The sequence below is a fragment of the Spermophilus citellus genome (genome assembly GCF_964194105.1).
Source record: "Spermophilus citellus genome assembly, chromosome: 10".
Lineage (NCBI taxonomy): Eukaryota > Metazoa > Chordata > Mammalia > Rodentia > Sciuridae > Spermophilus > Spermophilus citellus.
The window spans coordinates 85,842,280-85,865,865 of NC_138197.1; the positions used below are offsets into that span (position 1 = coordinate 85,842,280).

Below are 23,586 nucleotides of genomic sequence, written 5' to 3' on the forward strand. Positions count from 1 at the left end.
AAGTTTGTTTTTTTAATTGTACTGAACATTATATACACTTGACCAGACACAATGCTAGTTAGAAAGGTTTTTTGTTGTTGTTTTTGGTACCAGGGATTGAACCCTGGGGTGCTTTAACCACTGAACCACATCCCCAGCCCTTTTTATTTTTTTTTATTTTGAGTCAGGGTCTCACTAAGCTACTTAGGGCCCTCACTAAGTTGCCGAGGCTGGCTTTGAACTTGTGATCCTCCTGCTTTCGCTTCCTGAGTTGCTAGTTACAGGCATGTGCCACCATATCCAGCGAGAAGGTTTTTTTAAGGTCTTCTTAAGATTTATCCTCTTAAGCACATATGGTAGTGCAAAGTACCCCTTTGACTCATCCTGTCTAAAGTCTCTATAAAGTCTTCAAAATAGACCAGGTTTCTCATTGAAGTCCATTTTGTAATAATATTTCATATATTGAATGATCCATATGGTGAATGAAAAGTAATTAATGCTAAGGGATAAAATGATTATAAAAATATTCCCAATGCTATAATCCTGCTTCCCAGCAGCTATGCATAGATAGTTCTATAGATAATTCTATTGTTCTGAAATTATTGTTTGATGAAAGAATAAATATAAAAGAGGTGGAAGCTGGGTGCCTATAATCCCAGAGACTTGGGAGATTGAGGCAGGAGGATTACAATTTCAAGGCTAACCTTAGAAATTTAGCAAGGCCCTGTCTCAAAATATTTTTTAAAAAGGACTGGGGATATAGCTTAGTGATTATGCACTCCTGGGTTAAATCCGCAGTACAAAAAAAGGATGGTGGATATCCACCTAAAATGTTTTTATCTTATTTATAAGCAATAAACAAAAATGAAAATTCTTTCTAATCACTAAATTTTTATTTTCTGTTTCTAAGAAAAGTTGACCTGGCCTTAATCTACACAAGCCCGTGGGGGCATGATTAGAATACAGTATAGAAAGCAATGCCAACATAGGGCCATTTTATCAGAAATATAAAACTGTTCTGGGATGGGGTATGCCCAGATGTGAGTTCTATAAAAAGCCACAAAAATCTTGTGTAGTTCTTGTATCAGCCATAACTTACCTCCTTTTCTATCTTTCTACAACAATATTCTCTCTTTTGTAAGATCTGTAAGTCTCTGTCAGCTGTTCAATTTCCTCAGACAATGTTTACATTTGTCTGTGTATCCACCAGGCCCCTTCAGCGAGAAGAGAATTCTTACCTTTTCTTTGAAAGAGCTGTCTGAACATATATGGTCTACGCGCTTTAATTCAAATTTAAATGGACACATTGTGAGATATTATTCCACACAGTTTAAGAGACTTTATAAAGCTTTTCACTAGTGGCATTTCTAAACATTGATAAAATAAACGTAGATAAAACTAGTGCTGTATGGATCCAGTCATTTTCCTGCGCTCACTTTCCCCAGTTGTATAGCAATGACCATGTTGTTTAATAACATTAGCATCTTTTTACACTTGGATCTTTCTGCTTTTCATTGGAAGAATACTGGAATTCATGCTGTAGAATGGTTCTTTTTATACCCCAGCCCACTTGTGCATTTATATTCCTGTGATTCTACCATGTAATGTAGCTATAACTGGAGGATGCAGAATTTGCCTTCATAAGAGCCTTGGCAATGATTTCTGCCAAATCATCCCCAGCCTCCGTTTTCTCTGTATAACCCTAGGACTCCCACAGATGTCATCTCTTAGCCATGGGCAGAACTGAGGAGCCTTTGTTCGGTCGCATACCTTTGTTCACAGGCAGGAAAGTTCCCAAGTTTGCATATAGGTTGAGCAGTTGGAAATGTACATACTCTACTTAGAGGCTGGTGATATTCAAGATGCTGGATGTTGATTTCCTTACCTTCTCTCTGCAGATCCTGAATAAGTGGTGAGTCTCCACAAAAGGTGTTAGGACACAGACTTGGCTCTTTCTCAGAAGCTGAGCAGGTGTTACCCTGAAGGACTTGGAGGGTGTTTTAGAGCAGAAGGAAGGAGTGGTCTCTCTTACCAGTGGTCAGGGCAGAGATTGCAGGGCTCACAGATGCAGATGAGCTCCATCAGTGACAGTTTCTGAAATGAATAGCAACCAAACCTGACTCTGCTTTTCTTAATTCTTCTGCCCCTGTCTGGACAGCTAGAAATGCTGGCTTTGTTACTTCTCAGCAGGAGGGAAGTTACACAGTGTTATGACTTTGAATCCTGATACTGTAGATGTTGAATCTCTTGGGGAAACATTAGAAAAATTAGATTATTCACATATTCAAGCTCTCCGATATTCGCTCTGCATTCGGTTTGATGTTACACTATAGGTGGAAAAATTAGCTTAATTTTAAGGTCCCATTTATCCCGGGAATGTTTTCAATTATTACAACCATTGTAAGTATTGCTAAACAGTACATATAGAGTTGAATGTGGTCGGTTAGATGACTTCTCAGCAGTTCAAGAATAATCTGTTAGTCATTTTAGCACAAAGTAGATACTCAAAAAATTGTTAAGTAAATGAACATTATATGAGTAATTAGTGTGTTCTACATGCTCAGTATAGCTTAAGGGCATCTGTTTGAATTATTATTTTTTTCCTGTGTTGGTCATAATGTGAATGCTTGCTGCTATTGTCTTAAAGAAAAAGTGTTTCTCTTCACTTTTAACAACCTGAGCCTCCTAAAGGTAGTTTGCAAGCAACACCTACCTTTGAACACAGAAGAATTAAGTTTGCTTTTATTGAAATGCTAATTTTGTAACTTGCCAAAAGTTATCTTCAGGGGCTGGAGTTGTGGCTCAGTGGTAGAGCACTTGCCTAGCATGTGTGAGGCACTGGGTTCAATTCTTACCATCACATAAAAATAAATAAAGGTCCACCAATAAAACTAATAAAATATTTTTTAAAAAGTTATCTTCAGAGAATGGTCATTTTCGAAGAAAATAAGTTTTTCTTTTAAATCTTTCAGTGTAATTAATTGGTAGCCATTCATTAAATTTAATAAAATGTATGTTTCTTTCAGAAGAAATGCTTGACCAAAGTAGATTTTAAAGCCTGGCTCTCTTTCCCAGCAGCCTCTGGGTTTTGCAGGTAGGAGAACAAGGGAAGGGCTTTAAGTTGTAAAGTCTCTCAGGGTCACAGTGAAGCACTTAAGGCACCGCATTCTTGATGCAGCGTCATGTTACAGTAATGTTATGAAAAAAAGGCTTCAGGGAATTCTCATACGCGCCTGGTAGATATAGCTTTAATGTTCACATGGCTGGATCCATTCACAAATGAGATCTGTGGGTCAGATGCAGTTTGCAAGCCACTATTATTAAGCTGTTTTACTTTTACTATTAAGTAATGGTTCCTTGTTAATATTATGAATGCGTGTGTTCTTTGCTCTCTCTGTAAATCTTTTGTTCTATTCATTTTTTTTTCTTTCCTTAAGAATGTGGGGGGAGGACATCCCTATCCACAAATCAAGTGCTTTAAATAGCCAAGCTAGAGCTGAATGAAGGAAATCAGCCTAGATAACATCTCTGTGAAATGTATGCCTATGAACTCTGCATCACACAATACAAAGGAAATCGCCATTGTCCTGTGCAAGTTAGGTGAACAAAGCACATAAAAAACCCTGTCCTGGTTGTCATGCGTATTCCTGTGCAGCTGAAACCGGAATCTTGAAGGCCACAGAAATGACAAGGCTTAAGTGACATACTGGCAAATCAATGGGAGCATGTGGATTTTAAGTTTATAATACAGAGAGTGTTCTGATCATCGTCCAGAGTGATACCATTTCTTTGATACTGAACAACACAAACTGTAATTATCGAGGGTTAAGTCACCACTGCTGCTGTGAGGACCATTGCTGCCACCACGGCCACCTTCCATAGTTCTATTAAATAGTGTGTATTAAGTTCTCACAGCCAGCAACTGTGATGTGTGCTTGAAAGACATTCACCGTTTCTAATGACCCTAACAAGCCAATGAGGTAATAAGGTATCCACATTATACAAGTTAAAAAATTGGAATTTAGATTACTACCAAGTCCCACAGCTTACATATAGCTGGTTCCACAACTGATCTCAGAGGTCTTTCTGGCTCCAAAGCCCTGTTCTTCACCTCTCTCTTGAACTTTTGTTCAAGAACTGCTCATTTGCCTCCTAACCTTTGCAAAAGTGAATTGAGTTTCTTCTTTGGGGAGAATTTTTCCCAAGGCCAGTACTCCAGAGTAGCTTCCATATCCTGGAAACAGCAACTGCAATCAAAAAGAGCACCTTACAAACATCCTTCCTTTATTTAAAAAAAAAAAAAAAGCTACCACCAACAGTCCCTCCCAAGATCAGAGATACCTACACATATCTGGCAAGAAGCCCAGACATACTGAAACATGTATTATCTGGAGCCAAGGACTTGAATACTGATGCATCTGCAGAGAGACAAGCATCTCATTTCAATAGACAACTTGTTCACAGAGTAGTGATCCTCCCCCGCTGGACTGACAGGGAGTCCAAGAGCAGCATAAAACAAAGGGAGTAGTTATCACCAGGCAGCCCTGGGCCCCTAGCACACCCTTGGGCTCTACTCTTCTTCAGTTGAACCAAGCAGAACTCCTGTTGATTCCCCTTAAAAGGCACTAGACATTTAGTTGATTTCCAGAACATGGGCAGAAACTCATCTTAGTTATTTACTACCCGTCTCTAGAATTTCTTTTGGACATGACCAATGAGTTACAGCTGGCTTTTAGGCAGCATGGCACACTCATTAACTAGCTGTCAGGAACAGCTACACCCTTTGGTCCACAATGAAATGAACTCAAATCTAGATTTAGCAGAGGAAAATTCCAAACAGACCATTCACACCACCTCCATAATAACTGTAAAATGTGTACATTCTACAAAGAGGGCCGTTCTTCTGCCTCCCCAGAAACAGCTCAGCAAAGGCAAATCTTCATGTATGAGCTCAGAACAACAATGTAAAAGGAGAATCTTGTGCAGCTGATTTCAAGTAAGGCAAGAAAGCATTTCTTACCAGTCCTGAAGACAAAACCAGCACAGTGAATAAAACAACTTGCAAAGCCAAACTGGTGGTTACTATGTTCATTCCGTACCTTCCTCATTTGACCTTTTCCATGTCCGTAGGGTAAACCTGACCTTTTGAAGCCCGTGGTCATGGTTGTCCTACTCCTCTTGCACACAGGTCTGGCCTTGAAGGAGGGCAGGGAAATCTGCTAGGACTGAAGGAAAAAACTGTTTCTCCTTCGTCTGGACATTGACGTTTCTGGAACTGCCACTGCCACTCTTCTATGGCTCTGAAGGCGACAGACTGAGAACAAATGTTACATGGTAGAGCAGACAGATGGAAAGACTCTCAAGCTCTGATCATTCTTGCCCCTCTGAATTTACGAACTTGGGAGGTGCAACATCTCCAAGCTTTTGTTGTGTTAGATAAACAATATCCTTATTAAGTCAGTTTGAGTTGGGCTTTACTCTTATGCCCACACACATCAAGAGGAATTTTCTTTGCTGGGCCACAAGAAACTCATCAGAATTCATTATCTAGGTTCTTATAAATTGACTTACTTCCCATTACCCCTCCTCATATACACTCATTTACAGGGAAGTATACAGACAGATAAAATCATATTTCATATGTGTTTGCTTGCTGTCACTGTGACAGAAATACCTGAGGAAATCAAATTAGGAAGGAAAGGCTTTTTTGGACTCATGTTTTCAATCCACGTATGCTTTGGACCCTGTGGCTTTGGGTCTGTATTAGCACAGTACATCACGGTGGGAGCAGGTGCAGAGGAGGCCTGTTCACCTCATGGTGGCTGGGAAGCAGAGGGAGAGAAGGACCAGGGTCCCAATATTCTCCTCGAGGGTATGACGTAGCGTAGCTCCCTGCAACTAGGCCTTACCTCCTGAAGGTTCCACCACCTCCCAGTAGCTCTACAGCCTGGGCACCAGTCCTGGAGACACAGGTCTTTGGGGGACATTTTAGTTCCAAATAACCATTTATCTCATCATGTTTTAGAAATATACCCATTTTTCTCTTTCTACTTTTGAATCGTTGAAAGGCTGCCCTCTCCTGCCAGCTACTGCCTTGTTGAAGGGAGAACTGGAGCTGTGGAAGCTTTGCTTTCCCGTGACAAGGTGTCCTGAGCATGGTCCGTATTTTTCTAAAAAAAAAAAAAGTTGCTAGGCCCCTCTTGAATCTGCGAGTCCAGTCCAGAATCTGCATTTGTAACAAGTACCCTTTATGAGATCCGTAAAAGGCAGGACTTAGCACAGAAGGAAAAAGGACTGGAAGAGGAGCAGGATTTCTTCCAGGCCATAGGACCATTTTAGAAATTAACTGAAAATGCATTTTGAATCTTTATTCCATGCAGAAGACAGAAGGTGTGCTGGGGCTGAGTCAGGTGGGTGGACATTCTCCCTGCTTGGGAAGAATCACTCTGTAATTTTCCATCAGTGGCTGGTCTGCTCAGGGTTTGTGAAACATCTCTGAGGTTGCAGCATGAAGTGCTCAGTGTTGGGAGCTTTAACTAGTAATTGTGGCTTAATATAAATATATATAAATATGAGCAGGCTTTAAATGGAGTGTTTGAAACTATTCCCTCTATATAGAAGCGTGTATTTATGTATATCATGGGTAAAAAATAAGTGTCATGGGTGGTCACATTCCAAAGACATGAACACATGCACAAAGGCACTGGCCAGTGAGTACAGAGAACCAACTGGACAAGGGTTTGAAGGCAAGAGATGTGCAGATGTGTTAACTAGAAAGCCACAGGGATGAGAAGGAAAGTGTCTGATGACGTACATGGGAGTATATGGGATGCACCTGTCTGACATCTGTGTAGGGGAGATGAGCTTCTTTATTCTTCTTCACATTTTGATCACAGACAATAATATAAACTATGTGAAATTATGAACTCCACAGACGCAGGAGCTATGTCTGTATATTTCTTATGTCGTAGATACCATGAAATTTAAAATTTACATTTGTTACCCAATCAAATATTAGAGCAAATGATAAACAAGAAGGGAAAGGAAACCCAAAATAATTAGTGTTTATCACAAGATAACACTTTTTTTTGTTGTTTTTGTGTCCATAGCCTTACCTAAAATTTCTACAGAGTTTTTGACAGAATAAAAGAAACATACGGATTATGTAAAGGATAGATAGAGGACTATAACAGGATAGGAGTTCTACTTTTATAAAAATATAGTGAGAAAAAAAGTACTATTTATATTTTTAAGACAGCTTGATCTTTTTGACAAAAAAAAAAAAAAAACTTTTCAGAACAAAGTCGTCATTCTTAAAATAGTTTCCTAATGCTGACTTGTCCTTTATGTTAGAAACAGTCTTCTGAACTAAGATTTTTTTTAAAAAAAATTGTTGCTTTAAAATGTACTTTTTCTCCTTATTTGGCCATTTTTCTTTGTAGTGAAATCACAGTCCTGGAAAGCTAGGTTTTTATTATTTCTTAAAAACAAATGCTTTTTATAAATAAAAGATAATGGTTACATATAACACTGATTTTTAATTTTAAAAAAAGGCACAGAATAACCTGAAAAATTACCCAGAATTCTTTTCTGCAGCAGCGTGGCTGGTGGGGAGTGGGAGGGGGGTAGTCATGCAGCCTGAGCTGGGATTGGGGCTTCACCAGCTACTGACCTTGTAATCTTTGGAAAATCATTTTCTTTAGGATTCATTCAGGATGATATTTGAAACACCACATTGCTGGGTTTCAATAAATTAAACAAATGCATATATGAATCTGTGTGAATCTGAGTGACAATACTTCTTTTGTGAATCTGAGTAACAATACTTCAGAGAGCTGTTGTGAGGACTAAATCAGTGCACAGTTGAACCACTCCATATACTTTATATCGCTGTTATTATCATGGGATCAATATAAAAATAAAAAGAAGAGTCATGTCCTCTCATCTTGATTGGTAATTCAAGAATGTTTGATATAATGGATACAAACACGAAGCAGAGTTCAGAGGCATGTCTGGAAGATTCTAAACAATCCTGAACAAAGATGTATAGCTGTTAAGACGACAGAATTCGGATCCCAGAATCTTCAGTTTTAGAGATTCCCTGAGAGGTAGGTTGTTCAGGAGGATGCCTGAAGCTCTGCTTGGGTTTGAAATTAAGTAGAATGGAGAAACTGGTTTTCTTAAAAAGGAACAGAAACATTTGAATTGACAGATTTGGAGGAAAGAGACATTAATCCAGCGGAACCCTTGAGGGAGGATCTAGGAAGGAGCCTCTGAGAAAACCAGGGTGCAGGGGCCATGCTGGTAGTGAGAGGATATGGGAGAAAAAACTCACTTTCACAACTTTAAAAAGTTTAAGGATATAAATGAATGTTCGGGAATAGTCAACATTTCTCAAATTGAATATTAAGTTTCCTCCAAAGAAAACAACTCAACTGCTAAAGTCAGCCCCTTCACTAGTGCCAAGAAAATAGTGTTCAGTTGGGGTTCTAGGAGAGCTCTGACTCAGTGAAGTATCATAGAAGTATCAGCTCTCAACCATAAACCATCCCTTGGTAATCCTTGAGAACATAAGAGATTACCAATAAATGTACAGACTCATTCCTTCAGGAAAGGAAATAAATGCCTACAATCATGATTCAGCCTTTTAAATTCAGTTTCCATGTGTAAATGTCATAGCTGCTGGGAAATTACTGATAGTCTAATCATTTTGTAAAACCATTTTCAAAGGTTTTAGTCTAAAACTTGGACAAATGTTTTTAGAACCAAGGGAATAATGATCCCGAATCTCTTTAGTCAAAATTAAAGTAATTAGAGCTATTTTTTAAATTACACAATTATGCATATGGGTAAGCATACAGGATAAGACATGCATGTTACGTGCAAATTTGTAAACCTATAGTTAAGTCCAGATCCAGTTTAATGTAACCACTACCTGAACAATCGAATGAAGTTTAAGAAGATGTATATCTTAAATGGACTTTCAAGTGTGACAGCATCGGATTTGGAGTTCTAACAGCAAATTTGGATGTTAATTATTATCTCAAACGTATCTGTACTGGGCATAGACGTTTTATTTTTTCTTGTTATTATTCTCTAAACAATACTGTATAACAACTATTTGCACAGCATTTACATTGTATTAGGTACTATAAGCAACCTGGAGAAGATTTAAAATGTACAGGAGGATGTGTGTAGGTTATATACAAATACTATGCCATTTTATATAAGGAGCTTGTTTTTCCAAATATTTTCATCTATGATTGGTTGAATCCATGGATGGGGAACCAGTGGGTATGGAGGGCCACTTGTGCTTACATCTTTGTTCTCTCCTACAATTTTTCTCTATATTTGATGAGCATGCCTGTTTGTGCTTAAGAATATAGGAAAAATTTACCTAAGATTGCACGTATTCTTTAATCTAGGTTTCCTCATTTATCTCCCCCATTAAACTTTGGGCTTCTTGACACATTGCTTTTTTATTTTGTATATCCCTTCCCTGTCTCACACCTAGTTCATCAAATATGAGTTAGTATTGGATAAGCCGCTGAATAACTTCATCAGAACCAGGTTATAGGACAAATTTCTAAACTAATCAGGACACGGATTTTTAAAGGTTTCCTCTTTGCTCTTCCTCCTCCATCCCAAAGGTGTCTCAAAGACACCAGAGGGAAGGCAAAACTCCAAAGTGTTGGTCTCAGTTGCCCTCCAGAGAGCTGCCATGGCTTATTGCCACCCACATGCAGGCAGATGTTAATCAAGACCAACTAGAGCAGATCCTAGCCATTCTGATCCTTACACAGATGAAATGAGGCCAGTGGCAGTAAGGGCACTTTTCTATAAAAATCCAATAAATACTTTTGAGATGATGCTTGTTTTTGTCATTTGTATTAGAGTCCAAGAGTGAAGCCAAGGAGAATAGGAGATAAAGAACACATCCCCTTGCCCCCAGTACCAAACAGAAATTCCAGAGATGTTGCCAAAGTTCCCCATAGACTTATCACTTCTTAGGAGACTTTGAGAACTACAAAATCTCCTTTGCACTAGAAGGGCCAGATGTTATTGCCCAATTATAACCATTCATGGGTACATGCAGCCACACATTGCACAGTCATCTCTAAGTGCACACAGGAGGCACAGGAATGGAATTGATGACCCAACCCAATTCTTTTCTAACCAAGTTCAAAGAACAGGATCCATGGTTCCTCCTTTAAACCAAGGCCTCCCACCACTAGGGGGCAGGATCATTTTCAATTTAGGAAGCCACTAAGATAGGAAAACTTTCTACCCAAGAGCAATGGTCTATAGTGGTGTGATTGGGTAGCTATAACCACAGATCATCCTCATATTGTTTGCACCAACAGTTGAACTGAAATAAATTCCTGAACCTTTATCATATCTAGTTCCCCAAATATTATTTAGATAAATCAAATTACTGTTTTGACCACTTGGCGTTATGGAATATCTTAAACTCAATTTTCCTAGATTGTTGTCAATAACTAATTTATATTTTAATTTTAATTGAATTGGAAGTTATGGTTTATATTCTAGAGCTTCTCTGGTTAGACACAGAGAATTCCTAATGCGTAAGTTATTTCAGCATCCAGTTTTGATGAAGAGGTAGAGCTCAGAAGGACATGGGGGTGGGGGAATAAGAAGTTAGTAGGTAGTCCAGGGACAGGCACCATGCTCTGCATGAAGAGCAGAAGTATACAGGAGAAAGTGGAAACATCACACCTGGTGTAGGGAAGCCCCTCCCTTCACCACAGAGTCTAGTAGCTTTTGGCAAAATATGTATAAGGATCAGGACCCAGGTTGGAGAGCAGTAAAAAGGGGAATTGAGAGCACATTGTAGATACATAGATGGTGCAAAAATTTGTTGGCTAACAGAGGTGATTGTCAAGTCACAAAAATTATGTAGCAGAATTAGGGAGGCCTTACCTTGATTTTGTTAGACTAATCCATTTGATATTTGGTGGATTTTGATCTACAACAATGCAAGTTCAGATCATTCAACCCAGCAATTGAGGCATATTGGGCGAAAGCTTGTCAAGATGCTCTGCCTCCGCCTATCCTGGTGATACAGACTTCATGGAGGATTTGCTTCTAGACATCAGAGATTTTTTACCTGAGCTCTGGAGTTGCACAGAGGCCCTCAGGGGCATCCTGAAGGTGGCAGAGGTGGCAGAAAGTCTCCTCACAAGAATAGCAGAGATTCATGAATGGATCCTAGAACCCTCCATCAGCACTGCAGTCAGAAGTGCCATTTAGTCTGCTTCTTGCTGTAGAGTTCCACATGATTTGTAAAGACTTTTAAAAAAAATTGTTTTTGCTTTTGAAAGCAAAATTTTAAAACATTTAGAGCATGGAGTGCATTTTCTTAAAATGATCCCAATACAAACCTTGACCTTCTAGAATATAAAAATGTTAAAACTGTAAGTCCAGAGACCATGAACAAGTGTGTTGATTACATCATTTCATGAAAGGCAAGAAAAGAATTTTCATTTTTGAAAATGGTAATCCTCCTCCAACCAGGTTAACGTCATATTCAAAGAAAGTATATTCAGAACAGCACTGTGAGATTCCTGAGGATGAAAGCCTATTTCTCAGCACATAAATGAAAAGTGAATCTCGGCGAATGGTTATAGAGAGAAAAAGGTTATTTTTTGAATCCTTGAACAACTTGGGACAAAGACTAAAGGAGAAAAACAGTTCAAACCCCGTCAAAAAGAACTCCTATTGAAGTACATCACATAACGTAAAGCTGCCGCTTCGATGGTCCAAGGCTGTGTGGGAGTATTTGCATAGACTTGACAATTACTCATCTAAACTCTAGGCTGTATCTACTTATTCCATTTTGACATATTTTTACTGTTAATAACTAATCGGTTCACTTTAGAAGTAGTTGAAATCATTGAGCGGCAAGTATATTCAGATATTAGAATTTTTCCACATGATAGGGATGCACAGGTAAGATGGACAAAGTTGTTTGGATTCTGTGGACACAGTCACAAGCCCCCTCTATGTCTACAAGCTGCCTTAAGCATAAAGCACTCTTTGGAAACTTAAAACCAAGTATCCTTTTAGCAAATATTTTTTAATATGACACCATATTTGACTTTAAATTTCAACAACTGAACACATTCTTTGAGTTTTATTTTTTAAACTGGGTATTGAACCCAGGAGTGCTTAACCACTGACTAACATCCCCAGTCATTTTTTATTTATTTATTTTGAGACAGGGTTTTGCTAAATTGCTGAGGCTGGCCATGAACTTGTAATCCTACTGCTTAGCCTCCTAAATCACTGGGATTACAGGCTTGCACCACCAGGCCTGGCTTGAGATGTTGTTTTGTGGGGCTGTGTTGAGAGTTACATTTTAGGGGTCTGCCAGTTCTCCCAGAAATTAGAGTTATTAAGTCCTTTCTAGTAAATTGCTAGGGAATCTGTCTTATCCTATACTTTTAATGAGAATGATAAAACAATCTACTCAAAAAAAAAAAGATTATGTTAGGGAATAGAAGTACCTATCCACTGAACAATACTCACTTGATTTTAACACAAAGTGAGCAAAACCATCTACTACTGGCTGGCAAAAACCAAAAAATATAATTAGATTAAAATTCTGCTGCTGACATAAAACCCAAAGACACTTCTGCACAACGATCTAAGAAGGGCTGCTTTCTAAGGTCAACTTAAGACCCTTTGCATAACAATTATACTTCCTTTACTATACTTTGTACTTCATTTTTTAAAAATTAGTTGGTTAAGCCAAATTCAAGCCTGTTTTCATTTAATGTTCATATTAGTACTAAATTGAACTGCTAATGTCTGGGTCCTTTGTTATGAAGGATTTTCTTTCAATGCCTATGAGAAGGGGAGCTTAGCTGTCTAAGTATCAGCTTTAGACTATCTAGACTCTCTGGAACCATAGGGTGTAAGAGGGCTGGAGAGTGCCTCCATTATTTTGAAATAGATGAAATTGCAGAACATTTCCTACACAGGTGTTTTTCAGCACAATCTTAAAAACCAACATACACAGTCAACTTTGAGAATTCAAGAACCTTTTCCCTTGAAGAGATGCTGGTTTGCTGTATGATCTCAGAAATTCAAAGCTATGTTCTTTCCTCTTTCTTATACTCTGCACTTTCTTAGCATGTTACACCCTAAGATACTTACGTGAACTTTAACAATAGTATCATTTACTTAATTATTTACTAGTTTGGATTGTGGCTGAGTTAGTCACTATGGATAAGGGCTAACCTACAGAGCACTAACCTACTGAAGGCTATGTGGCCAGAGGACCCATCCTCATCTTGACTGACATGTTTTATTGATAGGGCCTTTCAGTTCTCACAGGTTTTTAACAATATTATATTAATCCAAAACATATCTTTAGAGTCCTGCTGGTGGTGGTTTTGTTCTGGGAGCAAACGAATCCATTGTATTTTAGAAGGATGATTGCAACTGCAGACTGAGAGGGTTTTCATGAGAAGCTTTTGGAAAGTTGTAAGTCTCAACATAATGAACCCCAAACCTCCTGTACTACAGGGTTTACGTGCTGAGTTGACAAAGCATTTATACTATATAAACTCATTGTTTATCAGAAATGAAGTCATTAGATTTGTCTAAATGAACAAGTTTTGCTGTGGGTTCAATAGAACCATCATTATGAAATTCACACTTAAAAGATCTTACTCAGATCCTCCACGATTGATACTAAAAAATTTCCAAGTGAGATGGGGGAGCTAGAAGTCCTGAGCTTTCCCTGGCCATGAGGCTTTGGGGAGTACTAAGAGATCCCAGAGATGAAGGGGAATCTGGAGGTGGAATCAAGGCCAGGAAATTTAGCTTCTCTGGATGGGCTCTGGATTTAACTTTTTTTTTTTTATTGGTTGTTCACAACATTACAAAGCTCTTGACATATCATATTTCATACATTAGAATCAAGTGGGTTATGAACTCCCATTTTTACCCCAAACACAGATTGCAGAATCACATCGGTTGCACATCACATTTTTACATACTGCCATATTAGTGACTGTTGTATTCTGCTACCTTTCCTAACCTCTACTATCCCCCTTCCCCTCCCCTCCCATCTTCTCTCTCTACCCCATCTACTGTAATTCATTTCCCTCCATGTTTGTTATCCCATTCCCCCCATAACCTCTTATATGTAATTTTGTATAACAATGAGGGGCTCCCTCCATTTCCATGTTATTTCCCTTTTTTTCTCCCTTTCCCTCCCACCTCATGACTCTGTTTAATGTTAATCTTTTCTTCCTGCTCTTCCTCCCTGTTCTGTTCTTAGTCGCTCTCATTATATCAAAGAAGACATTTGGTATTTGTTTTTTAGGGATTGGCTAGCTTCACTAAGCATAATCTGCTCTAGTGCCATCCATTTCCCTGCAAATTCCGTGATTTTTAACTTTTTTTTTTTTGAAGGAAGAGAACAGGTTTCCTCCGAACATTATATAGAGGATTAAGAGAATTAATAGACTAGAGTTGTTTTAGTTTTAGAAAATTATCTCGGGGAGATTATCTAAATTCCCTATGCCTTAGTTTCCTTGTGAGAAAATGAAAACAATAAGGTCTGAGCCCTCCCAGTCACAAAGGGGCAGATGTTGAAAACAAAAGATTTTAGCCTCTATGTAGGAAATGCATGTGTAAAACATTACCCGTTTACTAAAGCACACGAAAACACACTGTTAACCCCACTAGCGATTAATATGCATATTTGATATTATTCAGTCCTCATAAAATTGTGATGGCCAACATGTTTGAAGTGCCAAGAACCCTGAGGAGCTGGTTTAGGTATTAACACTAAGTTCTAAGCTGGGAGATGCCTCAAGGAAGATAAGAGACTTGCTGTTTGCTTGGTGGCCAAAAAGCCTTCCAGCCAGCAGTTGGTTTCCTTTCCCTTTTTATGAATGGCGGTAGTATTATGCTTCAACCAAAGCCATTCATAAAAAATAAAAACAAAACAAAATAACAACAACAACAAAAAAAACTTTCTCGGCACAGTCTGGAGCCATTGGGTGCCAGAGGCCGGGAAAACATCCTGGCAGCCCTAACCACAACCAGCATTAAAGTATTCAAGGGTCTGTTTGTTTGGTGGTCTGAGAAGTATGAAGTGCTGTGTCTAAGGGTAGCTGGGGAAGTTCTGTGACATGGACTAGGCCGGCAGCCAGGGCTGGCAGGGGTTCAGACATTGTCTTTCCCCTCATTGAAGTGTCAGGACCTAATTCATGGAAAATTGGGTGAGCTGGCAGCCCTTTCAGACAATTTCATTGAGACGCACTGTGCAGGAGTCACATGAATGCAGGATCCCGGGCCAAGAAAGGAGGGGGATTTCTTAGCAGTAGGAACCAGTCAGCCTGCAAGAATGTGTGTGGATTTGAAACGGTTTGGGAGTAAACATGTGTACAGGTGTAATCGGCAGGGAGAAAAAAAGAGGAGGAAGAAAAGTAGTCTGTTCTTACAAATGACCCTTTTGAAATGAATACTCTCAGCACACGCTTTTGAGTCCTAAGAGGCTAGAAGTCCTAGTTATCCTTAATTCCATTTCACCTGGGTTTTTATGATGACATCATCTCTAAGGCCATTTAAAGAAACCAGGGAGAATTTTTTTTTTTAAGTGAGCCAAAGTATCTTGCTGGTTATTTTATTTTTATCATGTGTCTTTTTTTTTAATTCTGATAATTTTATTTAACATCTTTAATATGTGGCAATAGAACACCGCACCACCACAAAAACTGTGAGAGGACAGAAAATGCATAGGTGCTTATGCTATTGTGAATTTGACCCAACTTCTGTTACTTGCAGAACTGTAGAAATTCTGTTTCTTTTGCTTGTACCGTAAAAGCGTGTCTCTCTCCACATCAGAGTGACTCAATGTATTGGCAGATCTCAGTGATATATAGGTGGAATGAGAAAGGCTTATATTCAGACCTGAGAGCAAGAACTGGAAGTAATCCATTTAAAAGCTGGGACTTTAAATAAGTCTTTCGTGAAACTAGAAAAACAAATATTTTTTAATAACTCTATTGGAAAATTAATTTAAGCAAGGGAAAAGATTGCCCTCAGATGTTTCACTTAAGAGAGGAGAGTTTTGGCCTACACATATAATTAAATATATATATAGATGTAGATACAACGAAATGTTTTTCATATGATACTATCAAGAAAGTACACGAACTTACAGAATGGGAGAAAACATTTGCAAACCATATATCTGATAAAGGACTTGTATCCCATTCATAAAAAGAACTCTTATGACTCACTAATGAAAAGATGAATAACCCAATTTTTTAAATGAGCAAAGGAGTTGAATAAACATTTCTTTATAGAAGATACACAAATGGCCAATAAGCGCATGAAAAAATGCTCAACATCATTAGTCATGAGGGAAATTCAAATCAGAACAATGACATTCGACTTCACACCCCGTTTCATGTGTATAATAAAAAAAGACAGACAATAACAAGCATTGGTACATATGTGGAGAAATTGGAACTCTCGTATGTTGCTGATGGGAGTGTAAAATTTTGCAGCTGCTTTGGAGAACCATCAGGCAGCTGTTCCAAAAAGTGGAAAAAAAGAATTGCCATATCGCCCAGCATTTCTTCTCCTAGGTTACCCAAGAGAAATAAAAATACATACACATTAAAACTTACATACAGATGTTCATAGAGGCATTACTCATAATAGCCAAAAGGTGGAAATAGCCCAAATGTTCATCAACTGAGGATGGTGGTACATGTATGCAATGGAATACTATTTGGCATGAAAAGGAATGAACTACTGATGCTACAGTATGAATGACCCTAGGAAACACTACGCCAGAGAAAGAAGCCAGACACAAAAGATGAATATTGTATGATTCTTCTTACACTAAATGTATAGAATCGGCACATTTATAAAGACAGAAGGTAGATTCGTGGCTGGTCAGACATGGAAAAATAGCTAGGGAAGTTGGGAAGGAATGGGGAGACCACTGATAAATACAGGGTTTCTTTTAGGGGCTATGAAAGGCCTTTATAATTAGATTGGGATAATGTTTGCAGAACTCTCTGAATATACTAAAATTCTTTTGAATTATATACTTTAAATGAGTGCGTTGTGTGTTATGTAAATTTTATCTCAGTAGAGCTATTTTTAAAAATCCAAATATTAAAAAATTAGATCCTTTGCTTAAATGTTGTGCTACGCAGACTAAAAGCAAAGTATTTCAAATAAGGGTAAGTGTATTTCAGTATAGTTGGTTTGTAAGCCAGGCTTTAATTGAGCATCATTTTCATTGAGATGACCTATATTGTATTTACACACAGAGATTATGAATAAGTACCCTTTAACCTTAGATGAACCATTTAAACTTTAAATTTTCTCCTTTGCTTTGTAAACATTCATCTCCATTTAAAATGTACGTACTTGATTTTTTTCTTTGTGCGTGTTTTCTTTTAGAGTATGACTTTCATTTGTGTTTTTGTTTCTGTTTTTCCCTTAGCCACAACAAGTGGTTCAGAAGAAGCCTGCTCAGGTAAAATATGATCATTTTGATTTTTCATTTCCAGTTAGTATAAGAAGTAAAGTAAAATTCATACTGAAAAAAAAAAGATTCCCAAATTAAACCTTTGATACTTTTCTAGTTGTGATCATATCGGTATTGAAATATTCTTGAAAATGTGTTGTAAAAGCTCAGGAATACATAGTCTGAGATTGTGTCACTAAAAACCTAAAATATCAAAGTCTTCAGTGTAAAAGCAACTATAAGTACTTTTAAACAAAACACTTGTAGTATCTCACATGTAAAATTAATATTTAACCTTATGTATTCTACATTATTTTAATTTTTTTGGTGGTGGTGGAACTGGGTACCCTAACCACTGTGCTATATCTCCAGCCCCTGCTTTATCAATTCTCAAATATCAAATTGTATACTTCCCACTTGGCTGTTTATATCCCTTTGACTTAATACAGCACTTACGAGTTGCAAATTATTGTTTGAATAATTACGGGGAAAAATTAGTTCATTGAGTTATTCTGTAACATCTGGTGACCCTAAAATACCCCCAACTAGACTGGGAAACTAGGAAATTAAGTTTTAGTGATTTTGCAGATTAATGAATTCCCAGGTCTTGCTTTCATGAAGGAATCATAGTCTCTGAAGTCTTTGACAACATTAAAATTAGGAACCAGCTTTACTTTTGATTTACTTTACTATATGCCTGGAGCTGTTTGTCATAACTACATTCTATATGCAGAAGCATAAAATTCACGTTTATTGGGGAAATATATACTGAAGAAGACAAATTGAAGATGAAGCTAATCATGATTGTGAATGTAAACTATTAAAGTATAAGAATGTACTGCTGTGCTCTTTCCTTCTGGATCTAAATAGACACTGAGGAGGTGTCTTACAGAAAACCTACTGAAGTAAGCCATTAAGCAGTATCATGATATTATCAAGTTCCTTGTAGATCTCCTTTTTATAATTTAAAATACTGTAGAAGCTTTTTCCCTTGCCTTGCCTGGAAGAGACCCTTGGGCAGGCTTCTAGATCTACTATTCTTTAAAATGCTGCTTGGAAGAAAGTTGAAGCTTTTAAACACAAGTAAGAATCCCAGGAAAGTGAATTCAGATCATTACCCTGTACTTTGAGGGGATAAAAGCAGAGCTACTATGAAAAAAAAATCATCATCATTACTGATTCCAAACCTAGCAGCCCGCAGTGGGAGTAGGTGGACACTAAAAATACTCAGTGTTTGTAAGCATTCTGAGAGAAAACAAAATATAAACAAAAAGTGGATATTTCAATAGAAGATCCCAAATATATTTAGCCTTTCATCCTTTATCAGGAACAAAATCAAGAGAAAGTGAATTGACAATTCTATGCATTTGAGTCAGTGAATACTGCAGTATTCACTGTTGCATGGTGGACTATGAACTGTAGAGGGTCTGTTGAAAATATGGATTTCAACTCTACTCTTGGTGTTGTAGGGAAGATGAGTTGAACAGAGTCATGCATCAGAGAAAGATGTAATCTAACTCTGAGGTTCTTAACCTTCTCTGAGTATTAAAATCAGAGAGAGAGAGAGAGAGAGAGAGAGAGAGAGAGAGAGAGAGAGATGCTTGCATCCTATTCAGTGGGGTACTGGAGCAGGTAGCTGAAAATCCACTATGGTGAGAATATTTACACTCTGGAAATTGACAAATGCTACAAATCTAGACTTTTTTTTTCTTGGAAAGCAAATTATTAAACATTGACCTACATACCACTTGCCCTACTCTCCATTAATTCTGTTTATTTGGCCTGGAGACACAAGCATGAGTATTTTCTGTGAACTCCCTACACAGTCTTAATGTGTAGCTAGGGATGAAGATATTTAGTGAAAACACATGAGAAGATGTTTGAACAGTTGTTGAGCAAATGACCACAGAATGTCAGTATACATAGGACAGATAGGAAAGACAGATAAATGAGTAGAATGTCCTGAGTTATTAAGAGGATGATTTCCTGAAGAGTGAATTCTTATTGTTTTGTTTTATTTTGTTGTTTAGTTGTAGAAGGGAAAACGGAAACATTTATTAAAGAAAAGAATATGTTAGAGATGAGATGGATGGCAAATAGAGATGCAAGAACAGATATATCACAGTAGAGATCATTAACGTATCTGGAACTCAATGCAAATTGGGCTTTAATACTCCAAAAAGCCTAAGTGAAATCACAGATTTTTTTTTCCCCCAAAGAGTCAGGAATTTCAAAGAAGTCACAAGTGGATTGTGTTGATCAATCTGGCTCTTTTACCGCTGTTTTACCCTGCTCCAAATTTGCCCTTTAAAGGAGAGGAGCTCAGACTTCGAATTAGAAAAAAAAAAAAAAAGACTATGAGCTCATTGGACTACCTAATTTATATTGTCTAAAGACATAGTGATGAATTATATAAACATGGGGACTACATGGAAGTTCGTGGAGGATAATGTAAATTTTACACTACATTTGAAAGAATCTCTTCCTTTTCCATCTGTTTCTTTCAAAATACCCTCCCAGATGGCTTTTCCATGTGGCAATCTGGATTAACTCAACCTCATATCCTTTCTTCATCAAAAGCACTTTGAGGAGTTACATTCAGATCCAGCTTTGAGGTGGTGAAGGTTTTAGCACAATTAAATATTTTATATGTAAAGAAATGGGCTCAGCAGTGTTCAAGGAGACCTAGATTTTTTTGATTTGGTCCCATCAGTGGGCACATTAATCTGTTTTTGTCCTATTTATCCATCTAGGAAATAGAATAATAACTGCCTCATACTTAAACCTCAGAACATTATGAGAGAGTCATAATTATATGAATTCCAGAAGGTATTATTATGTTCTGACTTATTTTGGATGGCTGAGTTTTTCATCTGAGATTTGTATTCTCCAAAATTTGAAAATTCTGATTTATTCAAAACTACTGTCTTTGTTGCATGTTTTCAAAAATAAGGATTTTTTTTTAACTAAGGGAAATGGTATAGTAATTGTTAAATCCTATCAATAGGATTAGAGCAGTCAGTGGCTTCCTTGCATGTATGTCACATGTATGTGGAATTACAAAGACTCTATGGGCTTATGCTATCAAGTTCTGAAACCTCAGAGATTTGAGAAGGCAAACTGGGATGCAAAATAGCAAACATCATTCTGAGAAGATTTTTATATTTATCATAATTTTCAACATCTACTTATATGTTTGGGTTTGTGTCTAGAAGTACATTCTATTCCTAGAAAGGAATCAAAAATTAAGGGAAGCTCCACTGTGAGCGCTTATGTTTGGAAAATACACCAGATGCCATTAGGTGCAAACCTCAAGTATGTCCCATAATCCTAATGGGAAGGATTATCATCCCTTAAAAGTCTAAAGGGAAAAATGTGCAATTTTCTCATAAACTTTTTTTCTAAATTCCAAAGCCAGTAAAAACAAGATGTACTGTTCGACGTATTTCTTTAAAGTGATAAAATAAGCAATAAATGGAAGTTAGCTAATTAGAAATAAGTAGAAACTAGCTAGCTCTTGAGCAATTTGAAGCGGTCAGCTATATGGATTCTATTCTTGAGAAGCAAATGGTGATAGGTTTTTCTTTCCTTCTTTTTATTTTCATAAAGGAACACCATAAAGGTATCAGGTTATTTTTATTGATAAAGGAAAGGAGTTTTGTTTCTCAAGATTTTATTTTGGCTAAAATAAATCCTTATCTTGGACTTCTAAAAAGGCTTGGCTAGTTTATCACATGACATTGTTCCTTGATGTTCCCGTTTTAAAGCTTTAGACTGAAATTAGAAGTGATTCCTTTTATATAATTCAGATATTTTTACTTACGTTGACCCTACCCAAAGGGAAAATAAGTTTTTAAAATTCCCAGCCGTTCTTCATGTTTGAATCCTACTTTCCTCATTGTTATGTAGCCCTGGCAAGCTGTACTGTAGCAATTAGGACAGGTATAAACCTGTTCTTTTCAATTTCCCAATGAGAGAATTGGAAAATTTGTACTTCATAAAAGACTATAAAAAAGCTTTCTGTTTCAAAATAGAGTTTTTTACCTGCAAGGAACATCTTCTGTGGGTGGCATACACCTGGGCAAAGAAATCTCAGTAAGCCTTGGTTATCATGGGATTTTTCCCCCCTTAAAGAAAAATGTTGAATGTTTTTACAGAGACTTCAAGGGCAGTTTTAAGGATGTTTATATTTCAGACAACCTAAACATTGTTTGGAGCAAAATGAGAGATTTCATTTTGGGACAAGCAAGTTGATGAATTGCAGTCAGCATCTTGTTCTCAAAGAAGGCATTTTTACTGGGGGCTCTCAGTCTAGACACACAAAGAAAGAAGGAGAAAGGAGAAAGCATTCTCACTCTAACACTCATCTTTTACATGGTACCATGGCCAATGCAGTAAATAGTTCATAATAAATCAGACTTGCAAACAGTTACTCGTCTGCTCACTTAGGGGGCATCGTGATTTATACCACCTAAGTCACAAAGAGTACTGATTTATTTATTTTCCTACTTATGTTCTTTCAAGCTGGTAAAACATTTTGTGGGCCAGTAAATGTTTGGTACCAACTGGCAAAACATGAAGGATCATATCCAAGGTTGCCCTAAGTGGTACTATTTTGTTGTATAGGAAATACTTTTTGATTTAACCTCTGACCTCTGGCATTGCAGAGGTCAAGGGAAAAGGAGAGAGCAAAATAGAAACCATCATTTAACCCTCAGTAAAGTAGCTCAAGGACATAGCAGCACAGGGAAATTGGAGGGCAAAGGAAGCATATCAAAATGATTATTAACCAAAAACAGATGAAGTCATTAGCTCAGCTAACAGTTGTAATAAAGGAATATTGGCAAGACGAAGTCAACTGTTTTTTGGCAGGCACTGTCTTGTAAAGATAAATTCTAACAGAAGGGAAAGAACATCACTGAATTTGAGGCAATTTATAAAACTCCAAAAGGCAAACTGTAGTACTTCTGGACTTGACAGATTTGCTATTAGAGTTTTCTACAAGTATGACAGCTTTTAACTGTGTGGAAGTCTGTGGATTAGGCTCAGCATGACATGGCAATGTCTGCTTGCTTTTCCTGTTCATATTGCAGAAGGCTTGTCCTCTGTATTTGGAGGTAAGCTGAATCAAAACCATTTATTTATTCAATATCTAAACTTTCTTCTTATTATCCAAACATTCTGACCCAAATTAGTAGGGAACAAATAGTAACTGGTCTTAAAACCTAATCTTTCTAAGAAAATCCTTCATGATTGGATAGACATAGGTGGCTTTGTCTATGATATTTCCTTTATATACAGAAAAGGTTTACTAGTCCCTCAACTGTCCACTGAGTAATTGTTTGTTTACTTAACTGTGAATATTGATATTTTCATAAACTCTTAACACAGGATAATGGAAGATAGGTGCAACTATGATAAAAATTCAGAAGTGGATAATTTGGTTTTTGACAACAAATACAGCAGCTAAGCAAAAGTTAATACAAGTAGAAAATGAAGGGCAACAGCTTCTCCCAGCTTTTGCCATCAATAAGCATGCCTGGAATAGAACCATGAAACAGCTCAACCTAGCCACATGGCATGAAAATAAGAACATTGCTGAACAGTTTTGGAAATAGTGAAATAAATTCCCTTCCCCTGAAAGATTTCTTCATGCAAGAATCCTTTCCCTACATCTTAATTATTTTTCAAGTGTAAGTATTCTTCCATAAGAACTGGAACTGGCATGGAAAAATTGATCAAGCCTGCAATCCTCAGAAATTGTGACTCCTTGCATACTGTAATCCCAGAGGCTTGGAAGGCTAAGGCAGGAGGATTGTGAGTTCAAAGGAAGCCTCAGCATTTTAGCGAGGCCCTATGCAATTTACAGCCTTAAAATAAAAAATAAAATAAAAACTCACTGGGGATGTGGCTCAGTTGTTAAGCACCCCTGAGTCTACCTGGTATCTCCCCACAGAAGAAAAAAGAAAGAAATCCTGACTCCTGAAACTTGCAATTTGTTTATACATAAAATGATTTCCCTATTTGAAAAATGTAACTCTTAATCTCAAAAAGAATTTTTTTTAAGTAGCTCTTGA

General features: G+C 37.4%; 1 protein-coding gene across 2 annotated transcripts in view; it reads left to right on the plus strand.

Moving 5' to 3' along the window:
• The window catches only part of HMGA2 (high mobility group AT-hook 2), a gene marked incomplete at both ends in the record, with an annotated part of 121,409 nt that overhangs the window by 92,564 nt on the left and 5,259 nt on the right, over positions 1-23,586 (plus strand). For both annotated transcript variants that reach the window (XM_081311465.1, XM_081311466.1), the window contains one exon: positions 17,486-17,518. In XM_081311465.1, coding sequence (XP_081167591.1) covers positions 17,486-17,518 — 33 coding nt within the window. The remainder of the gene's footprint in view (positions 1-17,485; positions 17,519-23,586) is intronic.